The 25,520-nt window shown below is 59.0% G+C and overlaps 1 protein-coding gene across 1 annotated transcript; it reads left to right on the top strand.

The window, feature by feature from the left end:
• Window positions 1–283: 283 nt before the first annotated feature.
• On the top strand, window positions 284–24,573 carry LOC122905050 (kielin cysteine rich BMP regulator). The gene is made up of 42 exons (XM_044246532.1): window positions 284–362; window positions 2,084–2,250; window positions 2,786–2,975; window positions 3,065–3,141; window positions 3,850–3,934; window positions 5,414–5,481; window positions 5,701–5,797; window positions 5,936–6,018; window positions 6,271–6,364; window positions 7,212–7,294; window positions 9,795–9,888; window positions 10,032–10,111; window positions 10,188–10,281; window positions 10,621–10,706; window positions 10,780–10,861; window positions 11,086–11,238; window positions 11,340–11,446; window positions 11,524–11,617; window positions 12,297–12,470; window positions 12,616–12,698; window positions 12,795–12,888; window positions 12,982–13,170; window positions 13,462–13,632; window positions 15,262–15,438; window positions 16,106–16,191; window positions 16,460–16,550; window positions 16,680–16,762; window positions 16,851–16,944; window positions 17,780–17,953; window positions 18,198–18,280; window positions 18,901–19,021; window positions 19,870–19,949; window positions 20,165–20,264; window positions 20,769–20,857; window positions 21,199–21,301; window positions 21,392–21,534; window positions 21,839–22,011; window positions 22,093–22,204; window positions 22,302–22,403; window positions 23,065–23,229; window positions 23,686–23,992; window positions 24,127–24,573. Exons 1-42 carry the CDS (start codon window positions 284–286, stop codon window positions 24,375–24,377), a joined length of 5,058 nt encoding a protein of 1,685 aa, XP_044102467.1. The 3' UTR covers window positions 24,378–24,573.
• The last annotated feature ends 947 nt before the right edge of the window (window positions 24,574–25,520 follow it).

Here is a 25,520-nt window from a genome sequence, read left to right as displayed (position 1 = left end):
CAGGGTCCCCACGAGAGACCATATGTGGGAGATGGTCCCAGCTTCCTGCCAGGCTCGGGAGGCTCTCTAGCAGCTGCCCCTCTGGCACGGGGCTGGGGTCAGGGCAGAGCTGGGGTCCAGGGCTCTAGGATTCTATCAGGGAGGCAGACTCCGGCAGGCAGGATGACAGACTCCAGAAGCCCTCCCTGAACAAAGACTGGGTGGGAGGCGGCCTGGTGTGTCCCCACCCCGCCTCCCCCGGCGACTGCTGAGCCTCGACCACAGACAGCGAGGCAGAGCGAGCATGGCGGGGCCCAGGGCCGCCCTGCTGCCCCTCGTCCTGCAGCTCACCAGCCTGGCCCAGGTCTCGGTGACCGGAGGAGGTAAGTCCGGGCGCCGAAGCCTCGGGGCGGGGGCGGTCCGGGGACCCCGTTTCTCACTCAGCGCAGCCCGAGGGAAGGAGCTGGGGCCAGGCTGCCTCTCCCGACCCCCGCCGCGGGGTGCCGAGCGCCTCCGGGGCCAGTCTCGGTCCTCCCCGTCGGTGGAGGAGCCCGCGTGGGGGCGCGCACGGAGGCTGAGGCCCGGGGCCCAGGAGACAGGGGGCTTCCTGCACTGCCTCGGGAGGCATTTCTGCAGGCAGCAGTGGGGGAGAGGCTGTCCTGGAATCCGGGAGTCTGAAGTTAATTATTTGTCTTGAGAAGGGGGGCGGGGAAGGAGGCCCGCCATGGGAGCTGACTTGGAATTTGTGTCTGGAGGGTGGGGGGTGCAGGCAGGAATTGAGGGGTCAGTGCAAGCACTTGGCAGCCGGCTGGGGAGAGGGGAGCCGAGGACAGTTCCATGGGGAGCAATCAGGCTCTCTGAAACGAGCCGGAGCGCTTTCTGCTGGTCTCTCCAGGCAAAGGACTGGCCCTATCTTCCCTGAGGGTCCCAAAGGACCCCCACCCTCTCTCTGACTCCCTTATTGTGCCTGCTGAAGTAGACCTGGAGGCGTGGCCTAAGAGGAGCGACCGTGGGCGTGGGGGTGTCAAGCAGTGACGGAGGGTTTAAGATGCTGAGCCCTCATCCTCAGGGGCCCTGCGGAGAGCGGGGAACAGCGCCACCTACAGGAGCCCTACGGAGTTCCAGGTGACAAGATCCCCCGCTAGAGAGGGGATGGGAATGTGCACAAGAGGCTTGAGGGCTGGCATTTGTTGGGGTGTTAGCACCTGGATGTGGGGAATAGCAGGCCAGCCTGAAAAGAATGGGTGGCGTTTGCAAAAGGTCACATTTGGAGTTGGCGCTGGGACCTTCAGATGTGCGACATAGAGAAGTGGTGCCAGAGACCAGCAGGTGGGGACAGGGAGGACCGGGGCAGGGAGGACGGCTCTGACTTCAGCCTCCTGAGTGCAGAAAGAGGAGAGAAGAGTGGGGAGTGGGCTGGGGACAACTGGATGAGACCAGAGGCTGATGGGCTGGGGGGACACCAAAGAGGAAAACCTGAGCCCCATATATCAGAGCCCGTGGGCATGGCAGGAACCAAGCCAAGGAACTCGGGCCAAAGCAGGTTTGGAAGAAAGAAGACAATTTAGGGTTCAAATGAGGCTTTCCAATCCTCCCTTGGGAGAGTGGGGGTGAGAAATAGGTGACACAGTCCCCTGCCTCACAGGACTAGTGTCTGCTAGAAACCCCTTTAGCCACCCCAGACCTGGCCTCATAATTGCTACCTCTCTGGGGAAGACCCTCCCCTCTCCTTCCTCCTCTTCCTCCTCCAGACCGTCCACTGCCCACCCCAACCCGGAGGAGGCATCTGGTCTATGCGATGTCTGTGAAGTCAGCTTATACCCCCGCCCCCCCCCCACAGTTTTTACTTTCTTGACTTCTGGGGAGGGATTCAAGTGGGGTGGAAATGGCTGTCCAACTCCAGGCCCAAACTCAGGGGTGTGGAGCAGAGGGAACAGCCGCCCCTCCCTGTGCACATACTCCTTCTCTGGAAGGTGAGTGGGCAGGCGGACGGGTTGGGTTCAGGCTGCCCCACCCCCGCCCCTGCAGGGTTTGGAAAACAGGACCCAGGAAGCCTTGGCAGCTCCTCACCTACAGGCCCACCTTGGATTCTTGTCCCCTTTAGGTGGGGTCATCCTCAGGGAGCCCCCTCAGCTTGCGGACATCCACGACTCCGGGCAGCAGGAGCCAGCCCACCCCTCAGCCCCTGCTGGGGCCCCCCAGGAGCAGGGGCGCCCCCTGGAGGAACGGCTGGGAAGGCTGGAGGCCCAAATGATGGCACTCAGAGAGCAGGTAGCAAGGGAGGCGGGGCCGGTATGTGCGGACTAGGGCAAGGCGGTGCGCCATTAAAGGAAAGAAGGGTTGCGCCTTGGGAGGGTGGGCGGGAGCAGTAAAATAGAGTTTGGTTTTAAATGCACGTGGAGAAGTTCTTATAGGAACAGTTCTTAATACTTACTTTTTCCTACAAAGGAAGAACCCCCAGGGTACTGATTCATCAATTTAGATGGAGCACGTACTGCACATATTATACATAATCAGAAAAGATTTTGGATGGGTAAAGGTCTTCAATTGTTGAGGGGAGGGATTGGATCCACTTCTGTCCAAAGGAGAGGTCTGGGGAGCCCACCCCCCCGAACCTGTCCAGACTCCAGATCTTGAGAACCATGGTTAAGCCTGTCTGGAGGGGACCCACCCGCCTCTGCCCTGGAAGCATCAGATTTCCTTTTCCCCCTGGTCAGGCTCCACGAGCCACAAATCTGCGGGGCGTGTCAGATGGTGCAGAGCTGAGCCAGCACCTCCTGCTTTCCCCTCCGCCTCTTTCCCCCAGAACAAGGAGCTGGAGGCCAGGGTGAGGCAGCTGGAGTCTTGTGAATGCCGCCCGGCTTCTGCTCACTGCTGGGGACTGGGGCAGTCCTGGCCCGAGGGTGCTCGCTGGGAGCCTGAGCCCTGCACAGCCTGTGTCTGCCGGGAGGGGGCTGCACACTGTGAGCCCAAGCCGGGGCTGCCCCATTGCCGTGGTGAGTGCTGTCCTGTCTCCCCGCCAGGCCCCCCTGGGCACCTGGGGATGGCCCTGAGTGCCTGAGTGATGGCACCATCTCCTCCCCAGGCTGCAGCCACAATGGTCAGGCCTATCGCAATGGCGAGACCTTCTCCCGGGACGCCTGCACCACCTGCCACTGCCTGGTGAGTTCCTAGGACCCACCTGGGTATCCAGGTATGGGTGTCCCATACCTGTCCCCCTCATCTGCCTCGTGTAAGCTACCTCTCACTATAGCCTGGTGCTCAAGGTGAGCAGTGCTGTCTGCCCGCCCCTTCCCCAAAGCCTCGCCACTAGTGGCTCCAGATGATTCCAACTAGCTCTATTTTCTGGGGCTCAACTTCCCCCAGGTACATGGTTGGGGTCCCCCAGCCCCTCTGATTGGGGCCCAAATGATAGCACTCAGAGGGTGTGGCATGGAAGGTGGAGGGGCTGGAGCGGCTTATCTTCCTACATCGCCCCCTCACCTGTGGACCCTCCCTAACCCTGCTCATCTATCTGTCCCCCTCATCAACCCTCCTCATCTCCATCCCTTGGCTCCACATCTACCTTCTTCCAGCCTTTCCTTCCTCACTTCTCCATTTAGGAAGCTCTCAGGTCCCTTCCTATGATCTCTCTGTTCTGGGAACTTGCTGGCACCCGGAAGAGATGGTTTCTGGGGCTCAGGAGCAGCAGGAGAAGATGGGTGTGGGGGTAGGATGTCTCTTTTCTGACCTCAGCCCGAGGGTAGCCCATGTACCTTGAGCTGCTTTGGTTCCTCCACTGTATCGTGGTCCAGGGTGAGTTTTGGGTCCCGGAAGCCGGGCCTTCAGGGTTCTGAGGCTCGTGCGGCCCCGCTGTTGGCTTCCTCACAGGAAGGAGCCATAACCTGTACCCAGAAGCCGTGCCCAAGGGGACCCTGCCCAGAGCCAGGAGCATGCTGTCCGGACTGTGAGCCAGGTCAGCCTCCCTCCAGCCCTGGCCCCACCTCCTGCACTCATTCTGGCCCCCAGGGCCATGGTGTGCCACCCACCACGTGCCCAGAGGGCACCTGCCCACTCACTCTGGCAGTCCGGGGAATTCAGAAGGGAAGCACAGCCAGCAAATGCGTGCTCTGGCCTGGGGCGGAGCCAGAGCCTTTGTCTGATTTTTTTCCTGCCCTCAGAGGGCTTCTGACCGAGTTGAGAAGATAAACTGAAAGTTAATGTAACACAAGATTTAAGAGCCAATGACCGGATTAAAAGAACTGCAGGAGGGCAGCGTGTGGGTATCTGCCAGAGCAGATGGCAGGAAGGCAGGGGGAGCCACTCAAGACTGTGTCATGGCGGGTCACCTGAGCCACATCTTCAAGAGAATGTGAGATTTCACCAGCAGGAGACAGTTATCTGTGGCCCTTTCGGCACAAGAACAGGATGGGGAGAAGTGTGTTGCAGTAAATCAGGCTGGAAAGGCCCCGTGGAAACAGCCTGCTGTAAGCCTTGCAGTTTGGACTTTCTTCTGTGGCAATGGGGAGCCATAGAAGGCTGCAGAGCCAGAATGGGGCTTCTTCAAAGGAGTACTGTAGGAATATTCATCTGTTTGGGCTAGATGCTAGAGACCAGTTAGTGGGCTAGTACGGTGTCATCTAGGCATAGAGCCAGGAGGCCCAGGGATGGCAGTGGCTGCAGAGGGGGCGCTGTTTCTAAAGAAGGGGCAGGAGCTGGTGACTGGTGAGGTCCCATGGAATAATGGGAAGCTAAGAAGGCAGTGGTGCCAGGGACGTGAAGAGAAGCGGGGGTGTGGGGACAGTAACTCTGCCCAGGGATGCTACTAGCTCACAGTCAGGGACGGGGCTGTCAGATTTAGCAAAGAGAATACGGGATGCTTTGTTAAATTTGAATTTAAACAGCATATACTTTTTTTTAGTGTTAAGTACGTCTCATGCACTGTTTGGAACATACTTACACTAAAAAAGTATAGATTGTCTATATGGAATTTGATTCAGCTGAGCATCCTGTATTTTATGTAGCAGAATATCAGCTGGTAGTGTGAAGGGCGGGTCAGGGGCTCAGGACACCAGTGGGGTCTGGAAGTGGAGCCTGGGAGTCGTGGCCTGGGCTGGGGAGTGGTCTGGGGAGCTGGTGGAGATCAGAGAAAAGGGACATGTGCGCACGCACGCACACACAGAACTCTCAGGATACATGGTGCCTCGAGGCCACTGCTGGCTCGTATATCATTGGTGAAATTTTGTAAAAAAGCACCCTTTCCTTAATGCTTCTTTGGTAAAATAATGGAAATCTACTGGTAACATTTACATCGGACACTTGACTGCCATCTGCTGGGAAGTGGTGGGAATTCAGGTTCTCACCTGAATGGTGCCCTTGGACTCGGTACCCTTGTGTGTGCTTTGGCTCCAGTACTATGGGTCTCTCATGTGGGGGCCTGGCCCCGGTTTTGCAGGCTGCCCTGGAGGCCACAGGGCTGGGGAAACGTGGCACCCAGAGCCCTGTGTCATCTGCACCTGCCAGGTAAGGGCATCAGAGCCCAGCCCCGACCACCATGCACATCCCTGATGCTCGGCGTACCCCCGGCCTGGCAGTGCCAAACCCAGCCTGGGGGCAGGACAGAGCTGATGCCGTCCCCCTGCCCCAGGAATTGAGGCTGCAGCCTGCTGGGCACACTAGGCCAGCAGAGTAACTCAGCTTGGGCAGTGGAGAGGGAGGGAGGGCTCAGTGTCCACCTTGCAGGCTGGGACCGTGCGGTGCCAGGGACCCTCGTGCTCGGAGCTCAACTGCCTGGAGAGCTACACCCCTCCTGGGGAGTGCTGCCCTGTCTGCCGGCCAGGTGACGTCCTGCCCTGCCCCACCACTCCATCCCCCAGGCCCCTGTCGGTCCAGTACCTGTTCGGGGTCATGCCCTGCCTTGGGTGATGTCCCTTTGCCCTGCTGTCTGCTGACCTGTCATCCTGGCAACCCTCCCCAGGCTGTGAATATGAGGGCCACTCCTACGAAGAGGGGGCCAGCTTCTTGTCAAGCTCCAACCCTTGTCTCCAATGCTCCTGCCTGGTGAGTGCCCACCCCCCTCTTGGTCCAGGCCCTGCTTCTCCTTATTCACCCCCTGCCCCTACCCTGGGCCACACCTGCTGCTCTTTCATCCTTTCACCCTCACGTACCTTCCAAGACCTGCTGCCTGTGAGGTTCTCCTCCATCCCGGCCCTGTGGCCCGTCCCCTAAGGGTGTCAGACTCCTGCCCACCCCGCCCTCTCTGGGAGCCAGCCCCGGGCCTGGCTGCTTCTCACAGCTCTCGGTGCGTTACAGAGCGGCCTGGTTCACTGCATACCCCTGAGGTGTCCGCCCAACCCCTGCCCTGAGCCGGTTCCCAGGCCCGGGCACTGCTGCCCAACCTGCCAAGGTAAGAGACTTCCACGCCATTTCTTCCACTCCAGAGCCCATTCTGCTGGCCCGGACCTGGGGGGTTTGCTCAGTCGGGGAGCAATGCCCCGTCAAGCTGGCTCCAGAGATGAGGTGCTTGGGCTCGCATTCTGCCCTTGCCACGTCATGACTGCATGCCTCTCAGGGAGCTACTCTGTGCCTCAGTTCCCCATTTGTGAGCTGTGGATGATGACATTCTGTACCCTGATAAATGTTGACCACCATTACCCACTCTGTGCACAGAAGACACAGGCGGGCCATCCGGGCGGACCCCTAGAGGGGGACGCCGAGTCGCACAGCAGTACTATGGCAAAGGCAGGCTGAGAAGCAGGTGCCAGGCACTGCGGAAATTCAGAGAAGGAGACCCAGTCCAGCCTGGACACAAGAAGGAGGGCATCCTGGAGACAGCGTGTTCTGGGTGAACCCTGAGGATGGAGAGCAGTTAGCTAGGTGACGGGCAGAATAAGCCAGAGGGCATTCCAGGAAGAGAGGACAGTGGCGTGGGACAGACAGTGTGAGGCAGGTGTGTTAGGCGGGAAGCTGCAAGCACGCACCAATGGTCAAAGCCTGTGGTGAGAGCTGAGGGCCCCCCCACCCAGAGCACGGGGAAGTGGGCGTGGCCACACTGGGTCCTGGGAGGCCTGGAAGGGCAGGCTATCTGGGCCTTGGGAGTCCCCAAGAGTCTAGGCCAAGGCATGACATAGTCTGGTTTGGGCTCAGGAGAGAGCCCCCAGGGGGCCTGTGGAGGACGGTAGGGGCAGGCTGAGCCGGCAGCTAGGCTGGCTTCCACCAGGCTTCCTTTCTGCCCATCTTTGCCCCCACCCCAGGCTGCACGGAAGGTGGCTCTCACTGGGAGCACGGCCAAGAGTGGACTGCCCCTGGGGACCCCTGCCGGATCTGCCAGTGCCTGGTAAGCCCTGCTGCTACTCCATACCCCAGGTCCCCCATGTTCATTCTTTCATTTCACTGAGCACATCCCATAGGCACTGGGAGGGGACAGAGTTGGAGAAGACCTGATGCAGGGCACTTGGGGTGGGGGGACAGGGCTGTGCCTGTCTGTGTGCCAAGTTCTGAGCATGGCAGGTGTGCAGCATGGATTTGTGAAGTAACTCAAAGAACTTGCAAGCTCCAGGAGTGAGACAGGGCAGGATAGGAAAGGCAGCAACAGTTCTAGGGAGATTTCCTAGAGACATCTAGAACTGGGCTGTCCAGTCTGTGACCTAATGCATGTGGCCACTGAGCCCTGGAAATGGGGCCATTCAATCTGACTTGGGCTGGAGCATAAAATACACATGGGATTTTAAAGACTTAGTGTGAAAGAAAGGAATATAAAATATATCATTAATACTCTATGTTGATTGTATCTTGAAATAACTGTTGGATAGATTGAGTTGAATGGAATATCTTAAAAAGTCATTTTATCGGGGCGCCTGGGTGGCTCAGTGGGCTAAAGCCTCTGCCTTCAGCTCAGGTCATGATCCCAGAGTCCTGGGACCTCTGCCTACAGAGGTCTCTGTCTGTCAAATAAATAAATAAAATCTTAAAAAAAAAAAGTCATTTTATCTGCTTCTATTTTCATTTTTTTCCCTTTCTTTCTACTTTTTGAAATTTGACCACCAGAGAAATTTTTTTAAATTTTTATTTATTGGGGCGCCGGGGTGGCTCAGTGGGTTAAGCCTCTGCCTTCAGCTCGGGTCATGATCTCAGGGTCTTGGGATCGAGCCCCGCATCAGGCTCTCTGCTCAGCAGGGAGCCTGCTTCCCCTTCTTTCTCTCTGCCTGCCTCTCTGCCTACTTGTGATCTCTGTCAAATAAATAAATAAAATCTTTTTAAAAAATATTTATTTATTTATTTATTTGACATAGAGAGAGAGAGAGATCACAAGTAGGTAGAGAGACAGGCAGAGAAAGGGGGGGGGGGGGAGCAGGCTCTCCGCTGAGCAGAGAGCCGAATGGGGGCCTCCATCCCAGGACCCTGAGATCATGACCTGAGCCAAGGGCAGAGGCTTAACCTACTGAGCCATCCAGGTGCCCCGACTACTAGAGAATTTAAAGGGACTTGTGACTTGTATTATGCTTCTATTGGACAGCACAGATCTAGAAAATCATGGAAGGGGTGGGTTTAGGTCTTAAAGGGTGAGTAGAATTGAAGCAGGGAGAAATGAGGAAAGACACTCCAGGTGATAGAGACTGAATGTTTGTGTCCCCACCCCCGAAATTCCTATATTGAATCCTAATGGTATTAGGAGGTGGGGCCTTTAGGAGGTATTTAGGTCCTGAGGGTAGCACCTTCATGAATGGGATTAGTGTCCTTGTAGAAGGGACCCCAGAGAGTTAGCTCCTCCTCTCTTCAGCCACATGAAGACACCGTGAAAAGACAGGTGTCTAGGAACCTGGAAGCAGGTCCTTACCAGGCCCTTCTGGCACTTGCTCTTGGACTTCCCAGCCTCCGGAACTTTGAGAACCAAATTTCTGCTGTTCATAAGCCCCCCAGCCTATGGGATTTCACTACAGCAACTGAAATGGTTGGGCCCTCCCCCTCTGTAACCATGTGCTCCCCCTCCCTGCTCACACGGACCACTCTCCCCAGCATCTGTGAGAAGAGTGACTGGCTGTCCACTTAAGGGACTGGCAGTATGGAGCCCCGGTGCAGGTGTGAGCTCAAGGGGTGGGATCTGTCTGGGAGGGGCCGTGGGGAGTAGCAGCAGCTGTGGCTTGATTGCCAGCTCCCAGAGGCGGGTGCCACACCAGCTGGGCATCTCATTTCATTCCCATAACAGGCTGTGAGCACAGGACTATTGTTTTTTTAAGGATTTTATTTGTTTACTTGAGCGAGAAAGAGAGAGAGAGAGAGCGCATGTGCGAGAGCGAGCAGGGAGGAGGGGCAGACTCCCTGCTGAGCTGGGAGCCGGATGCAGAACTCAATCTCAGGACCCTGGCATCATGACCTGGACTGAAGGCAGACACTTAACTGAGCCACCCAGGTGCCCGAGGACAGAACTATTACTGTCTTTTTTCAGATGGGTAAACTGAGTCACAGAACGCTTCAGTAACGTGATGGGTTATACATCTGTATTGGTTTCCTGGGTTGCTGTCCTTGTGGGTGTGTGTTTGTGTGCACGCACATGTGTGTGTTCAAATTTCCCCTTTTTACAAAGACATAGTTCCTGGAGCGACCACCCCACTTCAGTATGACCTCATCTTAACTAATCACATCTGCAATGACCCTGTTTCCAAATAGGCCACATTCTGATGTCCCAGGGGTTAGGACTTCCACATATGAATTTGGGGGGACACAGTTCAACCCATAACAGTGCTTAGTAAGTGGATCGCAGGGACTCAATTGCTGTTCCTGCCCCCTGACGGAGCTCTAATGGCACCTTCCCCTGCCCCCCCATTGCCCCCTCCCAGGAGGGCCACATTCAGTGCCGCCAGCGAGAGTGTGCCAGCCTGTGCCCGTACCCTGCGCGGCCCCTGCCAGGCACCTGCTGCCCGCTGTGCGATGGTGAGTCGGTGAGTGGCGCCTGGTGCAGGGGTGCAGAAAGCTCACGGATGGCCCAGCGTGGTCTCCCACGAAGGCCAGCCAGGACAGGCAGCAGGGGGAGCAGTGTTCCTGAGAAGGGTCTGAGGCACCCTCTTCCCCAACAGGCTGTTTCCTAAATGGGCGGGAGTACCGCCGCGGAGAGCCGGTGGGCTCTGGAGACCCCTGCTCGCGCTGCCGTTGCTCTGTGAGTGTGGCTGCCTGGCAGGGAGGGCCTGGCTCCTGGGCCTGCCTCTCGGACGCTGACCAGGCCCTATCGGCAGAATGGGAGCATCCAGTGCGAGGCTCTGCCCTGCCCTCCTGTGCCCTGCAGACACCCAGGCAGGATCCCTGGGCAGTGCTGCCCGGTGTGTGACGGTGAGCTGGGGGCTTGGGTCACCTGGAGGGAGGCAAGCACTGGCCCCAGGGAGGCTCCAGGGGTGCCCGGGCACAGGGGTTCAGACCTATTGGAAGCCCCCTGGACTACAGTATAGGAGAAGTCCTTGAAAAGCCTAAGCTTCTGTCACACCGGGTGAGGGGCATGTTCTCAGCTCGCCTTCTCATGGCAAACTGGGCGCTGGGGTGGGGCCCGTGATCCTGGAGGTAGGGGAGCCTGGCGCATCAGGGTGGGTGGTGGATACCTCGAGGTGGTGTGCAGCTTCGCTGTCAGGCTCCTGCTCTGTCCCCACCCGCCGGTCCTCCTGTCCTCCTGTCCAGGCTGTGAGTACCAGGGACACCAGTATCAGAGTGAGGAGACCTTTAGACTCCAAGAGAGTGGGCGCTGTATCCGCTGCTCCTGCCAGGTAGCCAGTCCAGCCCTCTCCCACCCCAGATCTGAGTCAGCCCTTGGGGACCCTCAGCCAGCGTCCCTCCTAGGCCGGCGAGGTCTCCTGTGAGGAGCAGGAGTGCCCGGTTGCCCCCTGTGCACTGCCTGTCTCTGGCCCCCAACTCTGCTCAGGTATGTGTGGGGAAGGGGCGAGGGAGGAAAAGCTTCTAAGGAGGGCTGCTTCCAGCCGCCGCAGATGGAAGGGGGGGATTGCCAGGGCCATTTCCCATTCCGGTGTGGGCTCAGAGACCACCATGGGGAGGGCAAAGCCAGGTTCCTGTGGTCTGGGAGGGTCAGGGATGGCTGGAGGTATCCCAGTTGCCCTGGTGACAGCCCCCCTCCCCACTCTGCTGTAGCCTGTGTGCTTGATGGAGAGGAGTTTGCCGAGGGGGTCCAGTGGGAGCCTGATGGTCAGCCCTGCACGGCCTGCTCCTGTCATGATGGCGTGCCCATGTGTGGGGCGGTGCTCTGCTCCCCAGCCCCCTGCCAGCACCCTACCCAGCCCCCTGGTGAGTGCTCCACACCAGTCTGACTTTCTTCCCCCACCCCCTGCTTTGTCCAGCTCCCCCACCCCCAGTTTGCTGGGCTCTGATAAGTCTGTCCCACCCAGGTTCTTGCTGCCCCAGCTGTGAGAGCTGCACCTACCATGGCCAAGTGTATGCCAATGGGCAAAACTTCACAGACGCAGATAGCCCTTGCCACACCTGCCACTGCGAGGTAGCTCCCCGGGTTCGCCGCTGCCCTGCTGAGCCCCTCCTGGGGCCCACCCCCATTGCCCTCTCCCCTGCTCCCAGGAGGGGACTGTGAGGTGCTCCTTGGTTGACTGCCCTCCCACAACTTGTGCCAGGCCCCAGAGTGGACCCGGCCAGTGCTGTCCCAGGTGCCCAGGTATGTGCTTCTTGCACCTGGGGACCCTAGACCCAGCTTTCCCGTGACCCCCTGGGCTCACCAGATACCTTAGAAAGCAACCACCTTTGGAATTGTTTCCAGCCGAACACAGCTTGGAACTCTCTGGAACTCACAGAGTATGGGCGGGAGGGAGAGTAGAGATTTGTTTCTCCCTTTGTGCTACTCCAGGACCCATCCCTCCCATTATGTATGCCCTCTTCCTATCCCCCCAACCAGTCAGGTATATTTGCATATCTTTCTGTATAAAGCAGGTTCATGCCACAAACATTTGGGTCTGGCATGCGGAGACTGGGTGCTGGTGTGCCACGTTCCCCAGATCTGCCCCGGTGGAGGGTCTGTGCCAGGGTGCGTCTCACAAACACACACACTTGCACGCATGAGCTCCCGGGCTCTTCCCTCTCAGAGGCAGGTAAATGGGCTCAAACACACACACACACACACACACACACGTGCGCGCACATGTGCGTGTCCACGCACACATAGGGTGTGCTCAGAGAGAACCCCCCACCCGCCTACATGGACCCCTCCTCCACTCTCTCCATGGGGCTTCCTCTTGGCCTTGCCTCAGTGGCTCTGGACTCCAAGGATCGATGGGCTGCCAGCGCAGATCTAGAACTGTCAGCCCCTACTGTGCCCCTTCCCCTGCCCCCATGCTCAGACTGCATCCTGGAGGAACAAGTATTTGTGGACGGAGAGAGCTTCTCCCACCCCCGAGACCCCTGCCAAGAGTGCCAATGTCAGGAAGGCCATGCCCGTTGCCAGCCTCGGGCCTGCCCCCCTGCCCCCTGTGCCCACCCACTGCCTGGTTCCTGCTGCCAGAGCAACTGCAATGGTGAGGTGGAGGGGATAGGGAAAGGGGGGTGGGGGTGGTCTCCTGGGATGGCTTGGTCCCATCTGTGGGCTTTTAGGGCTGAAAGGGTGGCATACCCAGGGAGGAGCAGGGCCCCTCCCGTTACTATAGCTGCCCCTTCCCCCAGGCTGTGCCTTTGGTGGGAAAGAGTACCCCAATGGAGCCGACTTCCCCCACCCCTCTGACCCCTGCCGGCAGTGTCGCTGTCTGGTGAGTCTGTCCCCGTGGGAGGAGGCAACCCAAGGAGGGGGATCTCCTCTGCCCGCCACCGCTAAGCAGCCCTGTGCCGTGGCCCCCCTGTTGCAGGGTGGCAGTGTGCAGTGCCTCGCCCGCCGCTGCCCTCCGCTGCCCTGTCCAGAGCCGGTCCTGCTGCCCGACGAGTGCTGCCCCCAGTGCCCCGGTAGGCACGGCCCTTGGGCAGATCTGCCCGGGAGAGAGCGGGGAGGCTCCGCAGCCTCCCCCTGGACCCCTGACCCGCTCTTCTCTTGCTCAGCCGCCTCCTCAGGCTGCCCACGGCCGGGGGGCGGGGTCCCTGCCCGCCACCTGGAGCACTTCTCCCTGCCCGAAGACCCCTGCCGCCGCTGCCTCTGCCTCGACGGCTCCGTGTCCTGCCAGCGGCTGCCCTGCCCACCTGCGCCCTGCGCCCACCCACGCCAGGGACCCTGCTGCCCCTCCTGCGATGGTAACGCCCCGGAGGCGCCCCCAGTGCCACCACCACCACCCCCCACCCCGCCCCCTGCTCCTTCCCATTCTGCCCCAGACCCTCGCCCTCTCTTGCGCCCTCTAGTCCGCAGCACCCTTTCTCCAGCTCCTGACGCTGTGCGGTCCCAGCATCCTCCTCCTTCCAAGACGAGCCCTCCCACCTCCTGGTCCCACTAAGAATTGGGGAGACAGTGCCCAGTCCGCGGGGCCTGGGAGGCTGTGGGCCTGGCAGACAGCCTCCCGCTCCTGCCCTCCTCGCCTGCCCCCCTAGGCTGCCTGTACCAGGGGAAGGAGTTTGCCAGCGGGGAGCGCTTCCCCTCACCCAGCGCCGCGTGCCACGTCTGCCTCTGCTGGGAGGGCAGCGTCCGCTGCGAACCCAGGGCCTGTGCCCCTGCTCAGTGCCCCTTTCCTGCCAGGGGTGACTGCTGCCCTGTCTGTGAAGGTGAGGGGCAGGGGACTATGGGTATGAGGGGCTGGGAGGGCGGGGTCAGCATCACCTTTACTGCCCACCGTGGATCCACAACATCTGTCACATAATAATGAACCCTGGACTAAAACCTGGAGTTGCTCCTACCACTGCTGCCATTTGGCTGTGTGACCCTGGACAAGTTACATAACCTCTTCGGACCTCTTTTTTTTTTTTAATTAAAAATGCATTTTAAAAATGTGCATTTTTGTAAGATACATATAACGTAAAATTCACTACCTTAACCATATTTTTTTTTAGATTTTATTTATTTATTTGACAGAGGTCATAAGTAGGCAGAGAGGCAGGCAGAGAGAGAGAGGGGGAAGCAGGCTCCCTGCTGAGCAGAGAGCCCGATGTGGGGCTCAATCCCAGGACCCTGGGATCATGACCTGAGCCAAAGGCAGAGGCTTTAACCCACTGAGCCACCCAGGTGCCCCTACCTTAACCATTTTTAAGTGTAACTCTAACTTTAGTTCCTGTAAACAAGAGAGGGTTGAACAAAACCCAGTTCCCCAGTCTTTGGTCACCCTTGTACTATCTTAGCAATATTGTTACAGACACTCTACCACCTGTAATTTTATTCAGGTAACTATTTTTCTTTTTTTTTTAATTTTATTTATTTGAGAGCAAGAACACTAGTGGGAGGGAGGAGCAGAAGAAGGAGGAGAAGCAAACTCCCCGCTGAGCAGGGACCCCCCCCCTCCATTGCGGGGCTCGATCCAGGGGTTCCAGGATCATGACCTGAGGCAAAGGCGAACGCTTAAGCGACTGAGCCACCCAGGCACCCCAATGAACTTTTTTCAAATCAACTTTTAAATTTAAATCTTTTTATAAAGGAGTCTTTATAGCATACTGTAAATGAATTCAATTTGCCAGGAATGAAGGTGACCATAAATATTAATGCAGTTAAAAATAAAACATTAAATTTGAGTCTGACACTTGCCTGCCAAGGCTTTGAGACTCAGACGTGCCTCTTTTTCTTTTTTTTTTTTTTTCCTGTTAAGTCTATTTTTTTCTTTACAACAGTTTTAGGTTCACAGCAAAAGTGAGAGAAGGGTACAGAAGTTTCCCATGTCCCCCCTGTCCCCGTACCTGCACAGCCTCCCACATGCCCCCACTGGACGGGGACATTTTACGAGCCAACACTGATACATTATGACCTGAAGAGCCCCTTCTTTTTAAAAAAAGGTGGTCAGCAAGAGTTGGAGAGCTGCTTGGGTCAGGCTGCCACCACTCTGGGACACCCTCCCCGTCCCTGATTAATCAGAGGGCTGGAACCACATCCCCTGAGCCATCTTGGGCTATCTCCAGCTCTCCTCGGCTTGGGGACGTTGGTGCCTTCTGGCTGGGCAGGGGCCTGCTGAGTGTTTCTCTCGGGGACAGATTCTGTGTGGGTCTTTCCCGATAGACTAGATGGCAGGCTGAACGGGAGGAAGTCTGCCCTTGGGCCAGTTCCCCCACCCCAGACCCCTCTGCCCCCCTTCCCCTACCTGGCTCGAGCCCTCCCCTCACCCCAGCTCAGGCCCAAGCAAGGAACTGGACCACTGCTCACCTCTTACCCTTTCTGCCCTCTGCCCTCCCCCTCGCCATCCTCTCTTGAAGGCTGTGAGTATCTGGGGGAGACCTACCTGAGCAGCCAGGAGTTTCCAGATCCCCGAGAGCCCTGCAATCTGTGTACTTGCCTCGGAGGCTTCGTGACATGTGGCCGCCGGCCCTGCGAGCCCCTGGGCTGCAGCCACCCACTCACTCCGGCTGGACACTGCTGCCCGACCTGCCAGGGTAGGACAGCACCTGCCCTCCCTGCCCCTTCTGGGGCTCCCAGGGGCCCCGTCACCAGGCCTCCCCACCATCACCCCTCCCCTGAGAGAGCCACAAGGCAAACCCACACCATGTGCTCTCCTCAAACCACGCCTGTGCCCTCCTGTCTGTCCCTGCTATCCCCTAAGACTCACGGTTGTGCTCATCAAATAACTGGGCCTCGTGCTTCCAGAACTTCCTGCTCTTAAACTGTCTCACTGCCTTCCTAAAATGGCACATTACCAGACTCGGACCCATTCGATGGCTCCCAGGCCCTTGAGTCAGCAGTCCTGAGAGGCAGCTTCCTTCCCTCCTGGCTTCTTTTGGCCACGATCCTGACTGAGCCCGGCCCACCTCTAGCCTTCATTTCTAGGAGTGCCCGTTCCTCACCTCGTCTTCCCGCGGACCCCACAGACGGCAACTTGCCTGCCATCTTTGACCCCAGCTCCAGTCCTCTCCCCCTTCACGCCTGCGGGGGGTCCCCACTTGAGCTAGCCGGGGGCTGTCCTCCCACCGTCCCCTCACGGGCCATGGCAGGCCGCACTTGCCGTCTCCCCCAGCCATGGCAGAGGTCCCCGGGCCCAGCCACGCAAGGCCGTGGGGGACTGGGCTGATGGCTACTCTTTGGCTGCGCTTCCTGCCCTGCCAGGATGTCTCTATCATGGAGTCACTGCAGCCCCTGGAGAGACCCTTCCTGACCCACTTGACCCCGGCTGTTCCCTTTGCACCTGCCAGGTGAGGTGGCCTATTGGAAACCTGTAACCTTTCCTCGATTAGTCCTCCTCTCTGGCCAGGAAGACCTTGTTTCAGCCCACCCACCCCACCGTCTCCCAGGGGTACCATCTGGTGGAAGAGGATTGGATTCGGGTCTCCCAGGCCAAGGGAGGGGGGCTGGAGCCCGGCAGGCTCAGTAGGGACACCCTACCCTGGGGCAATGTGTAGCCTGTTTGGAGGTGGTGACGACATGGAGTCAAGAAGCGGCAGTGTGACCTCTCTCCTTCAGGAAGGTTCCGTGCAGTGCCGGAAGAAGCCCTGTCCTCCAGCTCTCTGCCCCCATCCCTCTCCAGGACCCTGCTTCTGCCCTGTTTGCCACAGTGAGCTGCTTTCCACATGCCCTGCTCCCCGCTCATTCCCCTCCCCTCCCCCTGCCTCTGTCCGCCAGGTCTGTGGTTGGACAGGGCGAGCTGGCACAGCCCCTCACTCAGGAAATGTGTTTCCCACAGGCTGCTTCTCCCAGGGCCAGGAGCACCAGGACGGGGAAGAGTTCGGGGGACCCCCAGGCAGCTGTGAGTGGTGTCGGTGTCAGGTATGGTAGGGAGGGGGCAAAGTGGGGTAGGGCGGGGACAGGGCCACAGTGCCTCTGGGGCACCTGGCCTAGAGGGCGTCTCCTGCAGGCCGGCCGGGTCACCTGTGCGCGGCTGCCGTGCCCTCCTCTGTCCTGCCTGCTCCAGGTCACGGAGCCGGGCAGCTGCTGCCCTCGATGCAGAGGTATGCCTGGCCCCATGGGGCTGTCCCCTTGTTTCGCCCCTGGCCCCATGCCCTATATCCACCCCACGTCCCTCTCTTAGCTCTCCCCTGGCTTCCCCCTCCCTGTCCACACCACCTGGCCCTCTCACGCCCTGGCTCTTGAGCGCTCATCCTTGCTGGTCTTCAGTTCTTCCTACCTGTCCCTGCCCCTGGCCCGCCAAGACCCTTACCCCTCAAAACTGCCCCTTTCCTCACCATACTCTGGTCATCATCATCATAACGACGATTCACATTTGCTGAGCACATCCCATCTGAGCTCAGCACTCGACATATCTCATTTAACCCACACACTATCAGATAGGTACTGTTATGATTCCCATTTTACAGATGAGAAAACTGAAGTACAGAGAGGTAAACATAACTTGTCTATAGTCATGCAGCTAGTAAGTAAGTGGTAGTCAGGATTTGCATCTTAGCCATCTGGTTCCATATTGTTAACCTGGGGCACATGCTTAGTGATGGAGCCTTTCATTCTTTCTGCATGCACTTATTGCACACCTACTGCATGCCAACTGCCATTGCTGGTACTGGTCTACGATTCATTGTAACCCTTGGTCTAGAAAGCAAGCAGACATGGAATGGGATTAAGAACCCATGGAATGGGGTTCTGGCCCTCAGCCAGGGTCCTTCCCCGCCACCATGCACAAGAGCTCTGTCCCAGGCCACCCTCTCACCTCCTCCCTGAAGGTCCCGCTCCTGGCACCCACATGCCCTGCCGAGCACCCAGGGTTGGGGGGACAAGGACATACCGGCAGAACCAGAACTCAGAGCTCACCCATGCCCACCTGGGACACAGGCTGCCTGGCTGGTGGGGAGGAGCACCCTGAAGGCAGTAGCTGGGTGGACCCCCAGAGCCCCTGCTCCTCCTGCATGTGTCATGATGGCGTCGTGACCTGTGCCCGCCTCCAGTGTGTCAGCTCCTGCGCCCGGCCCCACCAAGGGCTCAATGACTGCTGCCCTCGATGCTCTGGTACTGGGAACCTGGGGCCAGCGTGGGGGAGGCAAGGAGGCAGCACCTGGTCCGCATCTCCCTCCGGGGCTGGGCAGCAGAGCTGGGCTTTTCTAGAAGTGGCCCCCATTCTTGCACACACTCCAGTCCCTGGAGCTGGAGTTCACTGCAGGGAGAGAGAACCCCATCCCCTGGTGTTCCTGCCAGCCTAAAGGCTCCCTGGTCTTGTTCTGCTCCTACCCTCCCCCCCACCACCCCGCCCCAGACTGTGAGCATGAGGGCCGCAAGTATGAACCAGGGGAGAGCTTCCAGCCTGGGGCAGACCCCTGTGAAGTGTGCATCTGTGAGGTGGGTGACGGCAACACTGAGGGGTGGGGAAGCCTGGACCCTGGGGGGCACAAACACTATGAGGGTCAGAGAGGATTGTGCCTCTGTGGCCAGGAGGAGAGGCAGGACCTGGGGTGAACTGAAGAGCTAAGCGGGGCCAGGAAGTGTGGGTGGGACAGGCACTGAGTGGGGATGTGGGGATGTGGGGCTGGGGGCAGTGGGAAGGCCCTTCTGGCTGGAGGGTAGTGTGGGTGTGTATGGGAGATAGGGGGAGACACCTGGGAAGCGGTTGTAGGGGGATGTTAGAGAACTCCATGTGAGGTAATGGTGAGCAGACATATGACATCCCATGTCTGGAGACCTGGCAGGGAGGGGGGAGGATAGCATGAGAGTGCGGGAGGATCCGTGGTCACATCAAGGGTCAGGCCTGAGTAACTGGCAAGAGAAGGGGACATCACGTCTGGGTTAGGGCGCAGGGTGAGAAGCAACCCGGGGAGACAGTAAGTCTCTGCAGACGGGACAAGAAGTATCCAGGGGGAGGTGCAGCAGGCAGATGGAAGAGCCTGGAGTCCAGGGGGAAAAGGGTGTGTCTCGGCTGCCAGGGCCTGGGACCCACCCCATTTGCTCACTCATTTTTGTAGCTGCAGCCGGAGGGACCCCCCAGCATTCAGTGTCATCGACAGCAGTGTCCCAGCCTGGTGGGCTGTCCCACCAGCCAGATCCTGCCCCCTGGGCCCCAGCACTGCTGCCCCACCTGTGCCCGTGAGTCCCTGGATATGGGGGTAAAAAAGAGGGTAGGACGGCCACCCCCAGAGTGACACTGGAAGAACCAGCCTGCTCTCCTCAGCAGCCCCAGCCTTCACCCTTTCTTGAGTCTGATGGACTTATGGAAACCCATGCGCTGGCCAGGCAGCCCCCAGGGAGAACTGGGGATCCTTGACTGAAGCCACACACAGTTTATGGGGGCAGATGGGGTGAGACTTTTGCCCTCCTCTGGCCTCTTGAGAGCACCAACTGGAGACCAGAGGGGCTACAGAGGTGGGGAGTTGTTCTTACCAACACTTGCTAGCATGTGCTTCAGGGAAGGAGAAGAGGACTGACATTATTATGCAAGACACTGTACATGGTGCTTTGAATAAACAGTATCCCATTTAATTCTCGGTTGCCCAGTGAGAGGTATTGTTGTTCCCTTTTACAGATGAGAAAACAGAGGTTTTCTCATCTGTAAAATGCTGAATCTAATGCTGAAGCCAGGATTAGAACCTAGAGTACCTACCTGGCTCTCTGGGCTTCCTTGTGCCATTTTCACCAGGAGACATAAAAAGAAGTAGCAGAGGGAGCCGGGGAGGCATCCTGATGGTCCTTAGGGACCTCAGACTAAGGAAACCACGCCCTGTCCACTTCCAGGCGCTCCACTCTAGTTAATGTTCTTTTTAAAAAGTCTAACCTTTTTTTGCTGACCCCAGAAGAAAGAGGACTTCTCTTGGACTCGGGGTGCTGGGGATAGAAGTATGCCCTAGGCCCAAGATGTCTGGGGACACAATGGGTAGGTGGGCTTTTGCCCTCTGCTGCCCCCTTCTCCCTCCAACACGGAGTTCTTGTCTTCACAGAGGCGCTGAGTAACTGCACAGAAAGCCTGCTGGGCTCTGAGTTGGCCCCGCCTGACCCTTGCTACACCTGCCACTGCCAGGTGAGCCCTTCTGCCTCGGGGATTCCCAAAGCTCTCTCTTCCTCCTCTGTAAGCTGTGGCAGCGCCCCCTGCCCTGCAGCAACTCCAGGCTCCCCACTCACCCTAACATCCACCCACTTGTCTGGGACATCATACCTGGCCTAGGCCTGCTCCTAATGACACCGTGCTCCCTCCCTGCTGATCTCTGCCGGTGGTGGTCACACGCCCTTCCACAGGACCTGACATGGCTCTGCGTTCACCGGGCCTGTCCCGAGCTCAGCTGTCCCCTGTCAGAGCGCCATACCCCTCCTGGGAGCTGCTGCCCCATGTGCCAAGGTAAGTGCCAGTCTTGACCTGCATCTCTGAGCCTGAACCCAGGGGGTAGCCAGGCAGGGGGGCATCCAAAGGCTTACATGGGCAACCTAGGGTCTATACTCCAAACGCAGGCTCCATTTTTTTGGAGAAATAAAGTCATGGGGGTGCAGAAAGCCAAGAAAAGCAGGGAATGAAGTCTGGATTCTCAAGGCCTCACTTTAGACTTGTCGGTGGGCTGAGGGACCCCGGGCCCACTGACCAGGGTTTGTAGTGAGCTGACAGCTAGCCAATGGAAAGGTTCCAGCCTTTGGCTCTTTGGGCTTCCGGGGCCCTTTCCGCTTCTGAGCCCTGGGGTAGGGCCTACCATCTAGTAGGTCATCTGGACACTGGTTAAGGAAGTCAGCAGCATCAGGGTGCCGTGGAGGGGTGTGGCACTCCCCTGCTGTGGGCCTTCTGGGTGAGCTCCAGAGAGGAGGATGTAGCTGGAAGGACAGTGCTCCCACGTCCTCACTTCTTCCTTCTCAGAGTGTGTGGTGGAGGCAGAGGGCCGGAGAGTGGCAGATGGAGAGAGCTGGCAGGACCCCAGCAACCCGTGCATTACGTGCACCTGCCACGTGAGCGGGGGTCGTCGGGTGGGCAGGGGTGGGGCAGAGGGCCTTAGGGACGGATGGACAGAGGAGTCTCAGGACACTGGACCGGTGAATATGGGGTCTTTGAGGTAATTAGAAAAAGGCGGCCCCTCTGAGCGAGGGCGGGCAGCAGCTCCCGTGTGCTGGGGCAAGGAACTAAGGGTTGATTTCATCCCCCACTTGAACATGACCTGGGTGTTCTTTTGGGGCAGGGGCAGAGAGAAGGGGTGGCTGCCTCAGACTGTGACCCAGAGGGCCTCCAGATGTGTGAGGCCCAGGGCCCCCAGGTCCTGCAGGAGGTCTTTAGTGCAATGACTCCTCCTCAGGGGGGCCACGTGGAATGCGACGCGGAGGAGTGCCCCGCCCTCTCCTGCCCGCAGGGCTGGGCGAAGGTGCCAGAGGCCGGCCGCTGCTGTGAGCCATGCCAAGGTGACAGCCAGAGCGACGGGGGATTGGGGACGAGCGAGACCCAGAGCGAGGGACGGACAGTTGACCCTACCCCGCTTCTTGTCCCCTCAGCCTCCGCCCAGTCGTGCGCGCACCAGGGCCGGGCGGTGGCCTCCGGGGAGAGCTGGGCGGTGGACGTTTGCACCACCTGCTCCTGCGTGGCCGGCACGGTGCGCTGCCAGAGCCAACGCTGCCCGCCGCTCTCCTGTGGCCCCGTGAGTGCCGCGGTCGAGGGCGGTGGGGTGAGTGGGCACGTGGCACCCACACCCGGGTGAGACCAGGCGGGAGGAAGGAGGTAGGGCTTGGGGAGCGGCCGCAGCGCGGCGGAGCCGGGAGTACCCGGGGCCGTGCAGTTCCCAGGTGTGGCCACAAGGCGGCGCCCCGAGCCCGCTCGCGGTGAGTCCGGAAGCGGAGCGGGAGTCCCTGGAGATTCCCGGGCGCTCCTGGGTCCCGGGCAGTCTCTGCGTGGGGCATGGCGGGGAAGGCGATGTTGCTGACTGGATCTGGGGCTGAGGCCAGGACGAGGCCCCCGCCCTGAGTCCCGGCAGCTGCTGCCCCCGCTGCCTGCCTCGACCCGCCTCCTGCATGGCCTTCGGAGACCCTCATTACCGCACCTTCGACGGCCGCCTGCTGCACTTTCAGGGCAGCTGCAGCTACGTGCTGGCCAAGGACTGCCGCGGAGGGGACTTCAGGTGCGCAGACCCCCGTGCCTCCTCCCTAACTCCCTACACCGGTCCCTGCTGACCCCGGCACCTGGGCCTCTCCCTCCACAGCGTGCACGTGACCAACGCTAACCGGGGCCGGAGGGGTGTGGCCTGGACCCAGGAGGTGGAGGTGCAGCTCGGAGATGTGACCGTGGGGCTGCTGCAGGGTAGAGCGGTCACGGTGAGCAGAGCTGACACCCGGGGAAGGTCGGTCCTGCTCCATCTGCCGTCCACTCGTCAGTCCAGAGGCCGCCCCTCCTCCTGCCTCCCTCCTCCAGGTGGACGGGCGTCGGGTGGTCTTGCCCTTCCTGCAGGAGCCGCTGCTGTACGTGGAGCTGCAGAGAACTACCGTGATCCTGCACGCCCAGCCGGGGCTCCAGGTGCCGCTACCAGGGCCAGTGAGGGTGTGGGAGCTCCCGGCCTGTTCAGGCCTCTCTATCTGGAGAGGCAGTGGGAATACCAGCTAGGGCCAGGGCCAGATCAGACCAGGAAGGTGAGAAAGTTCTGCTGGATTCTGAGGGGAGGAGAGGAATCATGATCAGACACCCTGGGTGGAATGAAAGGAAATCTGAGCCTAGTTTCTAATCTTGGTTCAGCCACCAACACAGTGGGGCACTTAGGTCCCCTCTGGGCCTGTTTTCTCACTGGTAAAAAAAAAAAAAAAAAAAAAATGGGGGGGGATTTTTAGAAGGATGTCAGTTAAGGTCTCCTAGGTGGCTTCTGAGATCCTTCCAACTCCCATGCCAGAGAGTGAATTTCTCCCTGCCTTTGACAAGAAATACAGTTTGTAAATTCCTAAAAGAAGTCTTGTCTACCCTTGTGATCTGGACTCGAATTGTGCTTTATTCTCTGTAAGGCCCTAATGCCCACGAGAAAGTGACCCTCTGGAAGCGGGTTTGCATTTCACCAGGGGCCCAGCTCCGTGGGGAGCCTCTCTCCACGCACTCTCCTCCCCTACAGTGCGGAGGGTGCTGACAGTGCCTGGGGCCAGGATGGGGTCCCTACCTTTCCCCACTCCCCAATCCCAGGCTCGCTGCACAGGTGCTGTGGGACGGGCAGTCTCAGGTGGAGGTGAGCGTACCGGGCTCCTACCGGGGCCAGATGTGCGGGCTCTGTGGGAACTTCAATGGCTTTGCCCAGGATGACCTGCAGGGCCCTGAAGGGCTGCTCCTGCCTACAGAGGCTGCCTTTGGGAATAGCTGGCAGGTGAGCGGCACAGGAGCTGGGTGGCTGAGGGAGGCACACTGAGTGGGAGTCTTAGAGCAGCCGGCTTACATGGGAAGTCGGGGGTGGGGGGGGGGGACACACCGATGGGTTTGGCAGCTTCAGGATGATTTGGGGGCTTCTGGCCTGTCATGGTGCTGGGGCAGGGGTGGGGGGCAGGACGGCCTGATGAAGAGGCATCACCTAAATCTGCAAGCCCTGCCTTGCCACTCGCTGGCTATGTGACATTGAATAAATCCCTTACCTGCTCTGGGCCTTGGCTTGTCCATCTGTAAAATGGGGACAAGGAGAAAGTTGCCAGTACTTCCTTTGCTGTTCCTGTAGGGAGGTTTCTGAAGCTAAACCAAAATATTTGGTGGAAAGTGTTTTGAAGAACGTAGCACACAAAGGTCAGCTGCCAGTGGATGCTGTCCCATCACGGTCACTCTTCCCACCTAGGTCCCAGAAGGGCCCGGACCTAGCCGGCCATGTTTCAAGGGCCGCGAGGTGGATCCGTGCAAGGCATCGGGTTACCGGGCCAGGCGTGAGGCCAACGCCCGGTGTGGGGTGCTGAAGTCCTCCCCATTCAGTCGCTGCCACGCTGTTGTGCCACCGGAGCCCTTTTTCGCCGCCTGCGTGTATGACCTATGTGCCTGTGGCCCCGGCTCTTTGGCCGATGCCTGCCTCTGTGACGCCCTGGAGGCCTATGCCAGCCACTGCCGCCAGGCAGGGGTGACGCCGGCCTGGAGGGGCCCCACACTCTGCGGTGAGGGGCGATGCCCAGTGCGAGTTGGGGAAGAGGGTGGCACAGGGGGCTCAGGTCTGGACGGGGTGAGCAGGTAACAGGAGGGCCTCATCGCCGGGGTTCCCCCATGACCTTGCCTTCCATTCCACCTGCAGTGGTGGGCTGTCCCCTGGACCGTGGCTTCGTGTTTGATGAGTGTGGCCCGCCCTGTCCCCGTACCTGCTTCAACCAGCACGTTCCCCTGGGAGAGCTGGCGGCCCACTGCGTGAGGCCCTGCGTTCCTGGCTGCCAGTGCCCTGCGGGCCTGGTGGAGCACGAGGCCCACTGTATCTCACCCGAGGCCTGCCCGCCTGTCCAACTCACTGGGGACCAGCCCCCCAGACCTCTGCCCAGCCCCGGCCAGTAGCCCCAGGGGTCACCCGGAGCCAGGATGATACCAGGACTCATCAGGTCAAAGCCTCCCCTTGGAGAATGGCTCCCATTGTGGCCAGAGCCGTGGACAGAGGGCCCCATCCAGGCCCCAGGAGCCTGGGCCTGTGTCACACAAAGACCTCAGTGTGTTCAGTAAGAGGAAATAAAACTGGGGGCTCTCCTAAGGCATACTTGTGTGTGTGTGTGTCTTCTCCTGGTGTTAGATGGTGGCGTGGGCTGCTTGGAACATGGGGTCCAGTGGTCTGTGTCCCCCGAATCTGAGAGGTGGCAGCTGTGGGAACTGAGCCCTGGATCTTGCTCACTTCTCGCAGCTGCCTGGGCTGCCAGTGCCTGCCATACCCTGGGGTTGTCTGGGAAAACCTGCACGGGACAGCAGGAGGACCTAGGTATCTCCGTCTCAGCTCTGTGCTCACACCATGTCTCAAGCATGGACCATGGTCCCCATGTTGGTCCCTCGGTGGTTTATGTAGAATCCTGTGGGGGCGCTGAGGAGCATAGAAAAGGGGCTCAGTCCTCACGTGGTGTTCCCACTCCTCTCTACTTTGGGGAGGCTAGGGGCATCCAGGGCCTCTCTAGGAGCTGGTGACAGGGACTCCTTGCCTGGGATGGGGGACAGGAAACACAACAGACCATGAGGAAATATGGACACACGCACACACATGCACATAATACACACATAATATGCACATAATACACACATGCACATAGCACACATATGAACACACGTATGCACCCACGTGCATATGCACACTCCTCAGAAACTCAGGTAAACACATGCAGCACACGCGTGGGCCCCTGTGTGCATTCACAGCCACACCCACCCTGGATGGTGGTATGAGGAGCAGACATCCTTGTAGGGGAAAGAACATTGGTTTGGGAATAGAAAAATAAGTCTATCTCTTTGAAAAGTCTCTGCAAAAAGGACTCTGTTGTGGTGACATTGGGGCCTTGGGTAAAAGATAAGGGGGTACCCCATTCTACTGCTAGCTCCCTAACCTTTCAGCAGCAGTGGAGGGAGAGCTGGACTGACCCGAGACTAGCCGTCTGGCCAGCTCAGCCCACGTGTGCCAAGGCCCAGGGAGCAGAGGCAGCCCTGGACTCTCGCTGAGCGCCTGCA

Source organism: Neovison vison, chromosome 4 (genome assembly GCF_020171115.1).
Source record: "Neovison vison isolate M4711 chromosome 4, ASM_NN_V1, whole genome shotgun sequence".
Taxonomy (NCBI): Eukaryota; Metazoa; Chordata; class Mammalia; order Carnivora; family Mustelidae; genus Neogale; species Neogale vison.
Note: the sequence above shows the minus strand (reverse complement) of the source record. Positions and strands in the feature narration are given on the sequence as shown.